General features: G+C 42.3%; 1 protein-coding gene across 2 annotated transcripts in view; it reads left to right on the top strand.

The window, feature by feature from the left end:
• The window catches only part of PRDM15 (PR/SET domain 15), a 35,447-nt gene that overhangs the window by 3,399 nt on the left and 15,713 nt on the right, over window positions 1-16,335 (top strand). For both annotated transcript variants that reach the window (XM_053386783.1, XM_053386782.1), the window contains exons 2-11: window positions 2,171-2,216; window positions 5,859-5,952; window positions 7,785-7,938; window positions 8,697-8,949; window positions 9,259-9,378; window positions 10,650-10,874; window positions 11,821-11,956; window positions 13,145-13,323; window positions 15,263-15,357; window positions 15,694-15,781. In XM_053386783.1, coding sequence (XP_053242758.1) covers window positions 2,180-2,216; window positions 5,859-5,952; window positions 7,785-7,938; window positions 8,697-8,949; window positions 9,259-9,378; window positions 10,650-10,874; window positions 11,821-11,956; window positions 13,145-13,323; window positions 15,263-15,357; window positions 15,694-15,781 — 1,381 coding nt within the window. In that variant the 5' untranslated portion in view covers window positions 2,171-2,179. The remainder of the gene's footprint in view (window positions 1-2,170; window positions 2,217-5,858; window positions 5,953-7,784; window positions 7,939-8,696; window positions 8,950-9,258; window positions 9,379-10,649; window positions 10,875-11,820; window positions 11,957-13,144; window positions 13,324-15,262; window positions 15,358-15,693; window positions 15,782-16,335) is intronic.

Raw genomic sequence — 16,335 nt, 5'->3', positions numbered from 1 at the left:
CAAAATAGTGTTTCCAGAGAGCTAGGATTAGTTGTACTGGGCATCCATGTTGTGGAAAGGATGTTTGCTGCTACATAAAATTGTGAAGCATCCCTAATTCACTTAGTCCCTATATCTATTGGGAAAACATCCTGTGCCCCACAAGTTCAGAGGTAGTTGGTGAATTTCATGCTTAACCACATGCGCATTCTAGGTAATTAAGCCAAAGTGAACTGCCAGGGTCCTTTATGCCTTCAGGTAAATGTACACAAATGGAGATAATTGAAACAAAGCTCTTTCTGTTTTATAGATTGCCTCTCCATAAGCAAAAGCTAAAGAGCCCTCTTAAGAAGTGCCATGTCTATGTCCTTGCTTGTCTTTTCTGCAATCTGGAGTTTTATTTCTAGAAGACTCCCAAATAAATACCAGTTTTGGCTCCTCTCTTTTGTTGGCTATCGCAGTTACCTGGAAAACATTTCAGAACAGAATCTGCTGTTTCTGAAAGTACCAGATTGAAAGCTTAGAAGCGGTCGTCAATGATAGGTGGGGAGACGAGTATCTGAGTAAGCAGCGAGTGCCATCTTAGAAATAAAAACTTCAGATATATTCTTCGGATTGTGGTGGATTATCTGACACTCCAAGTATCTCCTCAAGGTGCAATGTGTGAATCTCAGTTGTACTCAGTTTTGCATAAGAAAGCTGACACCTTTCTGCAAAAAGTAGTGTTTCTTGGGCTACCAGTAGCCTTCAGTTTTCTCAGTAGCAGCACACCCTGTGGTCTGCATGTCATGCCAAGTCAAACTATGGTTTCCCAAACTTGGGTCTCCAGCTGTTTTTGGACTACAACTCCCATCATCCCTAACTGGCAAGACCAGGGTCAGGGATGATGGGAACTGTAGTCCAAAAGCAGCTGAAGACCCAAGTTTGGAAACACTGGTTTAGCAGGACCATACCGCCTCCAGAGAGGAGCTCACGGCTGCTATGCCCTTCCCTGGTCCTTTTTGCTGCCATGCTGCACTGAGCTAAACCAAAGCTGGACTGCAACAGTAAGTACTGGGCTCCGAGAATCATATAATTTCTGGAAAATATTGGGTCATAAGTGATGTGTAATTTCCTCCCCACAGAGGTGCATCTGACACCTTCATTGCATAGCTTTTGTTGTATGCTGAAGATTCATCTCTACCCTGTTCTTTTTACACTTGAGATACATATAATTTAGGACCCACTCTAGTTGTGATTGAAAATATTTTTAACCTGTTTTCAGTTATGTATTTTATATTGATATAACCTGCCCTGGAACGTTCTGGTGAAGGGCATGTCAATCTAAGTAATTATTATTATTATTATTGCATTGCACTTAAAGTAAAATGAGCCAACAAACCTGCCTTTTGCTATTTCAGGAAACAGTACTGAGAATAATAACTCTTTACCAGCTGTTTGATCCTTCCAAATGTGCACATTATATGCACAGTTTCATAAGAACTTATTGTGGAAATCAATACGCTTCAAATTATTACATTTTGATACTTTTAATTGGTCTTAATTTGTTTTCATCTTTCCACATATGTTGGTCTCATGTTTTTCTTTGCAACCTCAAAGCTAGGTACCTCACTTTTATTTTTATTTTTCAAGTGACGTCCATTTTCAAATGGGATTGGCTAGGGCTTTCCACCATATGTATAAGATCACTTGGAATGGACATGTGCCATACATAGCTCTGTAAATGCTTTTTCCTGTATGGAAGTTATGTTTGTTTAGGAAACCTGTCATGTTCTGCAATTCAGACACAAGGTTGAATGTTAAATTTTCAAGTTATTATGCACAGTGTTCTTAAAACAATAACATTAGTGGGTGGTGGGAAGGCAATAGAGCACCTACCATCTCTAGGTAGGGCTAGGAATATCCCATCTGAAACCCTGGAGAACTGCTGCCAATCAATGTAGACAATATCTGACTGATGGTCTGACTCAAGTTATGTTCTGTGTTTAACTGTAGGGAGTAATATAGCCCTTTAGAAATCAATAGCAAAACTCCAGCCAAATGTAACCTGGGGCCTGTCTTCATCCAGCCTCTCCTAGGCATAAAAAGCACTTTCGTTAGTATGTTGGAATCCACATAACTTGGGCAGGTGAGCTTTTTGCTGTGAAGTGCCTAACACTCTCATTGGAATCTGTCCCTTCTGTTTTCAAAGGTCTTCAAAATGGCAGAGGATGGCAGCAAGGAGGCCGTGCTTATCTGTAAGTATCCAATAATACTTCTGCATTAAATATGCCTCTGAATATTAATTGTCAATGAGAGCCAAATGAGGGCTGCCACCTCTCCTGTGTTCAAAATAGAAGAGACAATGGATGTCTGATCTCGGCACCCAGTAAAATGCGGACAGTTTAAGTGGTTGTGTTCCATTTAGGAGAGGCTGAGCCCATAGCTGTCAACTTTTCCCTTTTCTTGCGAGGAATCCTATTCGGAATAAGGGAATTTCCCTTAAAAAAGGGGAAACGTTGACAGCTATGTGAGCCAGTGTAGGCAGGAACTGAGCAGGCACAGCAAACGGTCTGCCAGGCATTGTAGATTTTCTGGGGATATTTACTAAGACCTTTTGCTACTGCTGTAGGAGGTATTAGTGGGCACATTGGCAAGCTATAAAGGTGAACAAATGCAAGCACATATACTTAGTCTTCCTCTTGTCTGGGGATGAGACCTGAGAGGTTAAAATAGGATTTACAGAAAAGATGGGGGGATTGGAGAGAGGGAAAGAAGCATGGTGTTCAAAACTATAAATCACTGGTTCTCAAAACTTTTTTCTCTGAGCCATACTTTCAGAATAAAAATTTGATTGTGCCACACTGAATTTTGTAGTGATTAGAAATACATTTGGGGGGGGGGAGAAACAAGAACTAGCAGTGCTTGATTTTATAACATAGAACACAACTACTTTATAATATGATGATGGGAAACCAGAAAGTATGAAACAAGGCAGCTACATAAGAACTTGAATCATTCCCAAACTAATGATAAACACATCTTCTCTAGCACTATGTTTGAACAGTGATTCTAACTCATAACTAGGATTGTCCTCAGTATCATTTGATGTTCTTGCTGTCATTTTGAAAAGATACCTATCCATATTCTGCAAATAATAAAAATTATTTTGATACTATACTATAGAGAAATGTTTAAATGTTTTTTTTTTATTGTCCTTGCCATCCTTTCCTGCCACACCAGTTTGGGGCACCACAACCTTTCAGAACCGCTGCCATAAATGCATGGGCCCAGATTGCACTGTGGATTTACAGATTTTATCTGAGATATCAGCTGTTGAATCTGGGCATACACACACTTAATTTTACATGTGAACACCCTTTCAAACAGTACGCCTGGGCATTGGTGTCTGGTGATATCAAAGGTGGGATAAGTGCACTTGTTTGGCATGGGGTAAAAGGTGTGTTTTGTTCCCCACTATTACGTAAAGTTATTATAAGGGATTGAAGATGCACCAGAGAGGAGTATGGAGAAGTTTGAGGTGCATGTGCTTGGAAAATGCACATTTTTTTTTGCAGTTCTGTGAGAAGCTTCTGAATAACCCTTAGTAGGATTTCTTGTTTGCTGTGGGATTCTTCCTCTCATGGCTAGAATTTAAGTGCTGGGGGGTGGTACTTAATTTATAGCAACTGACATCACAGACATTCGTAGCTCCAAGCAGTCTCGTTTTACAAACCAAACAATTTGTTTTGTTTCATTATTTTGCTGTTCTGTGTTTTTTCCTTCATGCACCATCGCAATAAATAAATACTGAAGGGTTAGAACAGCACTAATAGCTTTGCAGATGCCCCCAAGGCATAAGAGAGCATGCAAGAGTGCTGTTTAGTTGTGATGACTCTGCAGCGCTGACAGCTGTGGTGCTTTTTTACCAGCAAGCTAAGCCGATGTGTCTGAGATACTACTAAAAAAATACAGGATGACTTGTAGCAGGACTACAGGAGACAGCATTAGAGAGCAAAATAGTGAGTTGGAGTAGTGTTGGTTTGAAAGCAGAAGACCAGGGATTGGAAACCATGCTCTGTTTGTGAGGCTACCATTGAGGTTGGTCAGGAGGCTGCAGCTGGTGGGAGCATACTACTGCCAGCAAATAACGCCTTGCCTGGGGGTTTGCACTGACTGCCAAGTTCAAGGTGTTGGCATATACCATGCAGGGCCAAGTTATATACACGGTGGGACACTGTGGTTGGTGGGAGATGTCTCTTACAAGTTCCAAGGATCTCAGAAGCCTGCACCACTGTAACTCAGAGCAGGGCTTTCAATGCACTTTTCCAGTTGGATGAATGGATCTCTGCCATGGGTGCCTGTTTGCTCCCCTCCCCCCCAAAAAACCAACAACATATATCTGATCTTTTAAAAACTGTATCTTGTGCATTGCCTTAAGACCTGTGCATGGAGGATAATTAATAAACAAGCTCTCTGTAGGCTGTGTTGGTGCAGCTCTAACATTTGAATGAGTGAAAGGTAAAGTTGGAAGCAACCTTCCTTGGTGCAAAAGACGATTAGAGGTGATGTTGGACTTGCTTCCCGACTAAGATCCAAAGAAAAGACATGGAAGCTGAGCCACAGCTTTAAAAAAGGATTAGGGAGGTACGTGGAGGACAAGGCTATCAGAGACTACTCTCCGCAATGCTTTTGTTCTATATCCACTGTGGAGAACAGTTGCTGGAACCCAGAAGTTTGGAGAATGCTGCTGGACCTAACTCCTGCTTGCAGACTTTCCGCGGGCATCTGGTTGGCCACTGTGAGAAAAAGGATGCTGGACTAGAGGGGCTTGATCCAACAGGGCTCTTTTTATTACATTATATTTGGCTTAGCATGTTATTCAGGCATGCATAAGCTCTCTCATAGGACAATGAGGAAACTGCCTTGTACTGTGCAAGACCATTCTTCCGTAAACTTGGTGACTTCAGCAGTTCCCTAGGATCTCAGACCTAACTGGAGATTGAACTTTTGCATATAAAGCATGTGCGCTGCTCCCTCCCCAACTAGGAGGGGAGGAATAAAGCAGCTGTGAGGAGGGAAGCCTGCACACTCACGTTGTGTCCTGCCCACGGTTGTTTACAGGCATGGGGCTCTTCAAAATAAGGAACTGGGTTCCTCTGAAGCTCAGTAGATGGAGCTTTTTTATTCTGAAGTTCTTTCCCTGCGTACAACCACAGCCAGGCTAGTGTTCTTTATCCCCGAATTCGCCCTGCCAGTCTGTGCAAGTCCTGGGCCTGTGCTTAGAACAGGGCGTTCTGAAAAGCATGGCCTGGATGATGGAATGGATCTACTATTACAAAAAAGGGAGAAGCAGCTATGGCTGTAAACAAAGCTCACTCCTAGAGATGTTTGCTTCTTCTGTGGAGCCTGGGAAAATGGTGATGCCTCTTGGTTCCTGGAATAGCCTTTGCTCTGAACACTGAAGAGACGTAACTTGAGGTAAATTAAGCTGGAATGGTTACAAAACAATCTGGTGAAAGGTGTTTGTGTAACATCCAGAAGAAAGCGGCTTTGCACACATTGATTCAGAGAATATGAATATCATTTTCCAGCCAGAATCGGTTATACCAAGTGTTGTATCCCCTTCCTCTAAGCATCCTTCCTCAACTGACAAAACTATAATTGTTAGACATTTATTCAAAGCCTATTTTCTTTGGTAATTTTTGCAGGTGCTGTTATAGTCTGATAACACAAGTGCCATTTTATTCCTTATCTATCCCTGGGATGAGTTGAACTATACTATTGATTCAAACAAGTACGTGGCCACCGGGTAATTGAATATCACAGTTGTTGGAGTACACTGTGAAGCTGCTTGGCTTTCTCCATGGCTACCTGCTTTTTCTTTTGTCTGCTTTCAGGGTGTGAAGATTGCAATCAGCATCATGATTCCGAATGTCCAGAACTGGGCCCAGTGGTGATGGTCAAAGACTCCTTTGTGCTAAGTCGGGCAAGGTAAGCCAACTCTTGCCTTGTTGGCTTGCTTAATTTTAAAGTAAATGAAGCCAGATTGCCAATGCAAAAGGGAGTCTTCTGTTCTCACTTATTTTGCTTCTAGTGTCACATTTTGAACTAGGAATGCTCCCAGTCTTGGAGAACTCACATGCATGTAACTTTAAATGTCTCCCAAACAATTCTAAGCTGAAAGATCTCATTCTGGAATGTTTTCAGCAGCATGAGTAGACGGGGTGCCAATTAGTCCTGCCAGCCAGGGCAGAGTATTATGGCTAGATCATCCTTTTTAACCTTTGCCTTTTCTTATATGTAGATGACAGCTTCCTGGCATTTATCGCAGTGAGGGAGAAAAGCAAGGCTAATCACATTTGTGTCAGTGGAGCATGTGGATTGTACAATGTGAACGACACAAAAACGGAATTTACAGACAACTCAGTTTAGTTGTACCTAAGTCCTTGTGCAAGCAGAACGACTACCCTGCAAATCTTCTCTGGGGATTCCTTCAACCCTCCAGAGCAGATTTGGGAGGGGGGAGGGGGGTCCTGGGGAAGGAGAGAGGGAAGGGAAATTCCATTGAAGTCATCGCCTGAGTGCAGAGTTCAGTTGGATACAACCCTTTCTTCTAAGTGGACAAGTCTTGTTTGGAAGCATGAGAAGCAGAGAAAATGCCTTTCGTAGGCAAAGGACACAGTACTTGGATGCCAGATCGCCTTTCTCCTCAGTCATTGGTGATGATAATAAATTGTCAATAAAAACAGCAACTTGAGGTAAAGATCTTCTTAGGTAGCCTAAGCATCTTCAGTTGCACTTCTCTTAATTATTAGTATTACTAATACTGTTTATAGCATGCCTCAGTGTAGCATGGTATGCATTTTATACCATAAAACCTGAGACTCAGGGTCACTTCAAGTTTAGATTTCCTACATGGAAATAACTTCAGTGTAGGTGAAAGTGGGTGTAGATCTGCACAGGGTTTTCGTATCTTTTCCCATATGGAAGTGTTTGCTGAGGAGGGACTCTGTGATCAAGCACATGCATTGAATGCAGAAGGTCCCGGGTTCAGTTTCTGGCATTTTCCATTAAAAGGATCAAGTAGCAGGTGTTGGGATAGGCCTCTGCCTGTATAGCCTGTCTATCAGAGAAGGCAACATTTGTCAAAATGGACAAATGTTCATAAGGTCGCTACCTATGTTTTTATAGAAAAAATAATTTTTGAAATGGTCCTGAGGAATTGCTGATTACCACTTATTAGAGAGCTGTTGAAGCCATTCACAGGCAATTACTGACCCTCATACTATATAAAAGTGTGGAAGGTTGTGTCTTTTTTCTTTATTTCAATTACTCTGTCAATGTAGAAGGTCTATATAGAAAATTTGTCCCTCACAATTGATAATTTTGTCACTGAGGAGAGAGGACTCGGGGCCCATCCAGATTTTCTTTCACGCCGCAATTTCCAGGCAAAGATCCGTGCTTTAAAGCTCCATGTCTGAGTGGGGTTTTCCCCTCCCTCCTGGTGTGCTTTCTGTGGGGAAACTGCATTTTACTGCTGAATTGGTGCAAATGGCAATCTATGTAAATTGCCATTTGTTCCGATTTAATGGTAAAATGTGGGTTTCCCCACAGAAAGTGCCATAACAACAACAAAAAAGACCACTTGAACACAGAGGGTTAAAGCCTGTGCCTGGGCCAAAAAAAAAAAAGGCACAGATGGAAGTCTGGATGAGCCCTCAGCTCTTCCCTGTGGATGCCAGGGCTGCATTTTTTCTTCTGTGGATGCTGAAAGATCTTTGGTAGAGTCAACTCATTTATGCGTCAAAATATTCATTTCTTAGATCATCCCTTCCCTCCAACCTGGAGATCAGGCAAGTTGAAGATGGGATTGAAGGCATTTTTGCAGTAACACAGCTGGTGAAGCGTACCCAGTTTGGTCCCTTTGAATCAAAGAGAGTTACCAAACTGGAAAAGGAGCCAGCATTTCCATTAAAGGTACAATGATACTGTTTGGGTTGGTGATAATGTGAAGGCAGTAAGAAATGGAGCAACCAGGCTCTACCATTGTCTGAATGTGTATTTGCTTCATTTGGTTCTTTTTTTAGTTAGCCAGTTCATTCATTAATCATTCTCTGCCCCCCCCCTTTCTCTCTCTCTCACACACACAGAGTAGCCTTTTCAGTACCGATAGCTAATGCTATAGTGTTTTTGTTTGTATGGCCTGCAGAAAACTTCTGGTTTTAGTTCCGTCTGTTAACTTTCAACATGTGCAGTCAGGCAAGCAAGATGTGCTGGTGTTGGCAGTCCTCATATGGGGGAAGATGGAGTAAGAAATATGGAGTGGACCTGATCCTAGCAGGGCTTGCTTTTTGTACCAAATTTGAAAGGCTCAAAATACTAGCCCAGGTGGCACAGGAACAGTTGGGAGTGCACTGTAAGACTCCTGATTGTTCCTTTGCAGCCACAACTTTATGTGCCCCACACATTGACGGGGAAGGTTTGCGTTCACCTTGCCTGTATCTGTGAAGTCAGGGGTATGAAATAAAAGTCAGACCAGTTCATAATATTACATTACCACTTACCACAGTAGCATGGAAGCCAGATTCTTCCTCTCATGCCATTACAGTAATGTACTGCAGGGACCACATGGGCAGGTCATAGTATGGTAACAAAAATGCATCCTGGTCTACGGCTATTTATTTGTTGATCATCACTGCAAAGTTTGCATTCCCTCTTTGCACGGTGTCTATTAGGTTTTTCAGAAGGATGGACCTCTAGTGTATTTTGATACATCTAATGAAGATGATTGCAACTGGATGATGATGGTGAGGCCAGCCAACCAATACGAACACCAGAACCTGTCTGCCTTCCAGCATGATAATGACATTTACTTCACTACATCCCGGGACATCCCACCAGGCACGGAGTTACGAGTGTGGTACGCTGCTTTCTACGCCAAAAAAATGGAAAAGCCCGTTCTAAAGCAAGTTTCTAGCATTGCCAATGGTACGTTGGGTTGCTTCGTGGATGGGTGGCAGATAGTTTTTTTAACTATCTCAAAAAATGTTCCTACTTTCTCTGTGGGGCTTATTTCATGCAAACATCTCCCTCACATAAAAAGAAATTGATAGAATCTATGTCCTGATTCGTATTATTTGTTACACGTAATGGAATGCTTCCTCTGATTGATATTTTCTACTTTTAAATATAAAACAGCTTCCAATGATCTAAGTTTCAGCAGAGGCACACCAGGCATTGTAACAGCAATGTGGTTAGTAGGAAAATAAACTTATGCAAACATTATTTCTCTGATAGATGTTTGTTTAGTAGTGATGGAATGTGACCAAGAAGAAAACAAAACTACTTCGAAGCCTCCCTGTTCCAGTGGCACTTATTCTCTCAAAAAATTAAAATTCCCCCGTTCTAAACTTTCAGGTATGGAAACTCTTCGGTTCTTGTTGTGCGAACGCTATATAGCCAAATCATCTGTTAGAGCAGAGCTTTCCAAACTTTTCATGTTGCTGACCTGCTTTTTAGACATGCATCATTTTGTGACACAGTAATTCAGTTTTACTAGCAAACTGAATGTTAAACTAACCCCTTTCCAGCCCTGAGAGGAGTGGCGGGGAGAGTTCACACACACGTACACACTGCAGCCAACACACTAATGTGTCATGACACACAATTTGGAAAGCTCAGTATTAGAGAAAAATCTGATGGCGTATGATAGGGTTTGAGGTGGAACTGATCTCTGGTGGGTATTGAAGGAAAAGTTTAAACCTGATATTTTGAATGTCTAGACTGGGGTTGGGTGGGTGAAATGGGGGCTGTGGCTTTCCAAATGTTACTGCACCACATTTCCCATCACCCCTGATGACTGGCCATGCTGCCAGGGGCTCCTGGAAGACGGGGTTACTAACAGCATCCAGAGAACCACAGGCTTCCCATCCCTAGTCTAGAGCTTGCCGCTCGGTTTGTTTAAGATACTAAGCCCCTAATTTTTTGTTGTTGTGATATAGTGATCTCTCTAGAAAGTAGTGAGCCGCTGAAGCAGAGTCCAGCCAGTTGCCATTTTAGAGGAGAGGTGGGAAACCCGTGGTCCTCTATATGTTGTCTGGTTCCATTTCCCCATCCATGTGTCAGTGTTTTTGAAAGCTTTCCAAGAATCCCAGCTGCTGATGAGCAAAAGGGAGGCACTGTTAAGATCCACAACTCCACAGGCTTAATTTTTAAAGGTTGAATGTGCTGACAGCTACAGTAGTTTGGCTTGTGTTTTCTAAAGAGAGCATTTGAAAAATTCATTTCTTTGCCTCTTATCTTTAGACAGGGGTGGGGAACCTCGGGCCCAGGGACCACATGTGGCCCTCCAGAGCTCTGGCCCCTGGGGCTCTCCCCAGCTCACACCTTTAGCAGACCTGCTTTAGCCCCTCATAATGTGCTTTTGACGGGCAGGAATTTGACCTTGAACGGTGATAATCCTCCCAGTTGAAAGCACTATCGAAATGAAGGTTTGTACTATGGCATGAGGGTCTGCTCTCCTCAAAAAGGGTCAAAAGTCACCAGTTTTGTCACAACTTTGTACAGAGGTTGTGTTTGGAATATTGTTGACTTTAGGTGGCATTAAATTTAAATGAAGGGAAGGCCCTTTACTTTTAATGTTCAGCCATGCCCATATATTTTTTTGTCTCATCTCTCTTCCCTTGCAGAGCATCGCCGGAGTCACTTGGAGCAAGCCAAAGGAGCTCCACAGAGCAACCAAAAAGATGCAGTTGCTGAAAAGGTTATGGAGGCCCCCCCAGCAGACCAGCCTGTAGCCCATGAAAGTGCCAACACCGCAGTGGAAGGGAAAAGAAAACCACGAAGGGGCAGGAAGCCCAAAGTGGCAAGACCAGAAACGCCCATTGTGATTGTGGACAATAAAGACTCTTCTGGTGAGCCCAGAAACTACTAAAAGTAGCTATCAGTGATACTTCATTTCATACCCTAAATCAGGGGTGGGGAAAACTTTTCACCCAGTGGGCCAGGTGGTCATGTTCGCCCCCCCCTCCCTCAGGACAAGCTTGACATGTAGGCCTAGCTGCCCACCTGTCATCCTGCCCACCTGTCATGCGAATCCAGTCACAGTAGCATCTGGTGAGCTTTGTGCCTGCAGGATGCCCTTCAAAGTGCTATCCCCCCCCCCAAAGCAATTCATATGGGCCTTTATAGGCTGATTAGTGGCATCTGCAAATACCCTTGCAGCTGAGGCAAGTTTTTACCTGTCCTATACCTGACATTGTCTATGATATGGGTGGGCATGATGTGGCCAAAATAGCCTCACAGGTGGGTCTAATTAGGCCAATTGGCCACTGATACCCTAAGCCACTGATGGCCAAACTTGGCCGTCCAGCTGTTTTGGGACTACAGTTCCCATCATCCCTGGCCACTGGTCCTGTTAGCTAGGGATGATGGGAGTTGTAGTCCAAAAACAGCTGGAGGGCCAAGTTTGGGCAACACTGCCCTAAGCGAATTACTTTGCATTACCAACTGCTTTGCTTTATGGGCAGAGGGCACGAAGAAGCTGAATTTTCCATTTTATGACATATTTGCATTGGGGAACTAAATTTATTAAGAAGTGGTGTATCACAGCACGTGAGCTTATTGAATTGCCTTGTACTGAGCCATCTAGTCTGGTATTACCTTCTCTGTCTAACTCTGGCTCACTGAGGCAGGTGTGGGAAACTTGGTTTTCCAGATGTGGCCGAACTGTTGCCCTAGTCATTGTCTTTGGCTTAACTAGGGTGTGCATGAACCATTAAGCTCAGTATCTTGTATGGCTGTATATTTAGGGTTCATAACTGAGTGGCCTTTCTTGGTAACAATGAATTCATTTGACAGAGGAACATGTTGCTGAAATTATAACGGAGATTCCACCTGATGACGTAGCTCTTCCTCCTACAGAAGAAGCAAGGTTTATGGAGGTGGTGTTAGCGAAGATACCCAGTACTGCAAACAGTAGGAATTCTGTAGCGAAGTAAGTCCCTCCAGAAAAGGCAAATGCTAAAATATTCTGTTTCCTCATTATAAAGGACCAGTGCATGTTCAATATTTTAATATGAAAGAGGTATGAAAGATTCGGAGGTTGAGGGGGGAAACAATGCAGTGTTGAATCTAGTTTTACTTTTCCATTTGAATCTAATCTTGCTCTTCCATGAATGGAAAGGCTCCTTCTATTTGTAGATGTGACTCAAATTCAACAGGAATTCCAGCTAGAAGAGGGTTTGGTGGTTTTCTCTATCTTCTCTCTAGCCATCCCTTCCCTCCCATACTGTTCTAAGGGTTCCACAACCTTTTGGAGTACATTTTGAGAAGGTATATGGGGTTAAAGAACAAAATAGGAATCCTAACCATACGTGACCTTCCACTCTCAGCAATTCTGATCCCACCGGAAAAGCTTTATTATCTTGGACATAATGAAACATTAAGCGTTTCAGATTTTAAAAAGTGATCATTTGCAATAACATAAGCAGACCGAAACTCTGCTTATTTGAGGGAAAATATAAAAATCCAATTCAGTCTGTGATCATAGACGCATGGTGAAACCTTGTACCCTAACAATGATACCGTACTTTTCCATGTATAAGATTAGGTTGCTGTTTTTTTTACTAAAAATAATGTTAAAAAGCGGGGGGCGGGTAGTCTTATACATGAGGCAATCTCCCCCCATTTTCTTAATTCTGAGTCCCCCAAAATAGGGGACGTCTTATACACGGTGGCATCTTATACACGGAAAAATACGGTAATTGGTTTTATTTTAGATAATTCCCTTGAGCAAGTGTACATAGTGGTAGTTCATATGGGGGAGAGGTGGTCCTTGAGGTATTTCAGTCCTGAGACAATATTGCTTCTTGGGTGTATATGGCAGATCATCTCTTTGAAAGAGCCCCCATGGAAAGCTAACACAGCAGAGAGGAGCTTCGTGTGTAGGGAGCTCCTGCTATAGGATGCTTCCAACCAACATACCAGTAATTGAAGTCCTGGCCAGTGAGAGGACTATGCCAGCACCCTGTCCTGTTCCAAAGGGTTGCTAATAAACGAATCCTACAGTATGCTGACTGTACGAGAAGAGATACGATAAATAGTAACAGGACCCTGAGATGGTGTTTGTGCAGCACGGTGAACTGCTTCGTTGTTACCTGCCTCTTTCTTTCCAATCTGGCAGGTTTTCGCACCATCAAAGTTCCATGTCCCTCAAGAGGAGCTTGCTCCTCTCCAGCCGACATGGGATGCGGCGCAAGATGATCAAGCAACTTGGGGAACACAAGCGCATCTATCAGTGTAACATCTGCAGCAAGATGTTCCAGAACAGCAGCAATCTCAGCAGGCACATCCGCTCTCATGGTGGGTTGAGGTGGGATCACCTGGTTTTGTTTTCAGAGCTCCCACAACTCATTGGAAGAGAGCTCTTCAATCTAGCAGAAAAACAAAATTAAAAGAAGTTTTGTATCATGGGACATTGAAGCAGTACCTAAGAAGAAGGGCTGCATATTTTCACCCATTAGGGTAGCAGTTTAGTGAGAGAGTTTTCCAAAGCCTAGGGGAATCACCTGTCCCTTGAAACATGTAAGCCAGAAGGGATGGATCAGAAAAGATGACTAAGGGCAGTTAATATTACACAAAAATTGTAATGGTTTTCGTTTGATGTGTCTTTCTTCAAGGAAACACTTCTTTTTCAGCGATCCGGTGTTTAAACTTCAGTTTAGCATTGATGGAGTGATTTGAGATATTGCAACAGAAGATAGGTGCAAGTCATGTTCAGTAGTGCACAAAACATAACTGATGACTCAGCTGCTTCACCCATGTTGCAATTTTGGTGGTGGTTCATCCTCCAGATGTGCCATTATAATGCTGTACCATTCACCCACAGCTAGTTTTAAGCCAGCAGGGCTGCACTCCATCCATGGGCTACTCTGTCAATTTAGAGACATGGGTGGAAATTGATAAACAACATCAGTTAGTATGAAGTGATGCTTGACCCAGCAGCTGTGATAACAACTGATGCAATGCATTCCACATCCTTGATATATATAAATGTTTGGTCCCCTCCCCCCAATAAGGGGACATGTAAAAATGAGCCAGTGTTGGACTCTAGGATGTGGGAGACCGGTATTCAAATTCCCACTCAGCTGTGAAGCTCACTGGGTGATATTGGGCCAGTCATTAACTTTCAGCTTAGCTTATCTTACAGGGTTGTGAGGATAAAATAGGGAGGAAAACCATGTACAACATCTTGAACTCCTTGGAGAAAAAAATGGGACATAAATGTAATAAGGAACACATAAATAGAAGTGCCTTATATTACATTTTTAACATCCAGCCTACAATCCTGTACATGTCTGCTCAGAAGTAAGCCCTAGTGAGCACACTGAGTGTTTTAATGATTGCAGCCTCTGTATTCATGAAATTCCTGTCTTTTTGGGGAAATACGTTTTTCTTTAAAATGCATAATTCTGAAGTAGTCTATATTTTTCCTAGTTCCTTTGAAAAAGAGTTGCCTGATGCAAAATATCGTAGTTATATTTAAAGTATCATTTATTAAATTAAATGTACATATGAACAGGTGGTGTTCGATGAAGGTTTACTCAGAGTAGACATATCAAAATTAATGGACCTAATTTAGTTGTGTTCACTAATTTCCATGAGTCGCATCTGAGTAGAACTTAGTTGAACGCCACCCAAAAGTTTTGGAACGTATGGTATCACTTCCTCTCTCTGCTGCTGTAGCAAGTTCTTTGCTAAGCACCTTTGCTGCCAAATCTTTCCATAATGGCTTAAGTTGCTTCATGAGTTACATTTGTATGAGGGAACTGATTCATGGACAAAATGCCCATGAGGAGTGCCCAGAGAAAGAACAGGTCCATATGTAGATTTTCAGGAATACATTAGGCTTTTAAAAACCATATACAGTATGATGTGCATGCATTTTGTATTCAGTCATTGGTTCCTATAGCATATTAATTGTCCCTGGATCCCTAACTGCATAGGATATTGTGCTAAATGTTCCATTTGTCTTTTTCAGTTTTGTTTTGTTTTTTTACACTACAGTGATATAAGTGATCTAGCACTTTTATTCTCTATTAAGCCTGAAATAGTACTAAACACTATCATTTTTCCTACTGGGAGCAGCCCAGATGCAAATTTGGGACTGTGTGATAGCTATTTGGTCCCAAGTTAGCTGAATATTTGATACATTTTATTGTAGTACTGCTAGTTAATCCTGATTTTTTCTAGTTGGATAAGCAGGTGACTGAACTCTGTCTTGTTGTGATTAATCCCTTAGGTGACAAATTGTTTAAGTGTGAAGAATGTGCCAAGCTTTTCAGTCGAAAAGAGAGTTTGAAGCAGCATGTTTCATACAAGCACAGTAGGAATGAGGTTTGTATGGGTCTCCATCAGCAAGCCATTGTGGGATGAAAGTGGGTTACACACCATGGTAGGCAGGCAAGGTCTGCAGATCTCAGAATGGGCCTTCTCCTACCTGTAGTTATTTTGTTTGTAGAAAAATCTGGTGCCTTTACTTGTGCAAAAGCTTAAGAGCCTCAGAAATTACCATAGAAACCTCTCCTATTTTCTGGGGTTTTTTTTGTGGGAGGGGTGACAGCTCCATTGGGGAAACAAATCAAAGAGAATGTTTTTTGAAAAGTATGAACTTCATATGTTTGGACGTATTTATTGTGATTCCTTTTCTGTTTTCCACTTTTTAATCCTCAGGTTGACAATGAATACAGGTACAAGTGTGCTACATGTGAAAAAGCTTTTCGGATAGAGAGTGCGTTAGAATTCCACAACTGCAGAACAGGTATGATAATCAAACCACGTTACCTAAGTCACATGAAATGGTCTGGAATTGTATTTATCTAGTAAGGAGGGAGCAGTAGAAGTCATCTGGACGTTCCATTTTTATTGCTTATGCAAACAAAACTATAAATGGGTTTTAAAATACCTGGTATGCATAAAATAACATTTAAAAACTATCAATAACGTGCAGATAAAATCAGCATAACGAGAGACATTGAGGATTGGATTCTTCTGCATGTAAGACAGATGTTCTACCACTGAACTGCAGCGCTTCCCATAATCACCATCAAATGCGTGTGCAGGATGGAGTGCTGTATCAGTACAGTACCCAAATTATTGTAGGGAATCACTATGCTGATCCACCACACTGGCCCACCAAGGTGGCTCAGCACAGAACCATCTACATTGATAAGCTTCAATTATTTGGTAATACAGTGGTACCTCGGGTTACATACGCTTCAGGTTACAGACTCTACTAACCCAGAAATAGTGCTTCAGGTTAAGAACTTTGCTTCAGGATGAGAACAGAAATTGTGCTCCAGCAGCGCGGCGGCA

The sequence above is a fragment of the Podarcis raffonei genome, chromosome 4, assembly GCF_027172205.1.
Source record: "Podarcis raffonei isolate rPodRaf1 chromosome 4, rPodRaf1.pri, whole genome shotgun sequence".
Classification (NCBI taxonomy): domain Eukaryota; kingdom Metazoa; phylum Chordata; class Lepidosauria; order Squamata; family Lacertidae; genus Podarcis; species Podarcis raffonei.
This window is presented reverse-complemented; position numbering and strand designations above follow the sequence as displayed.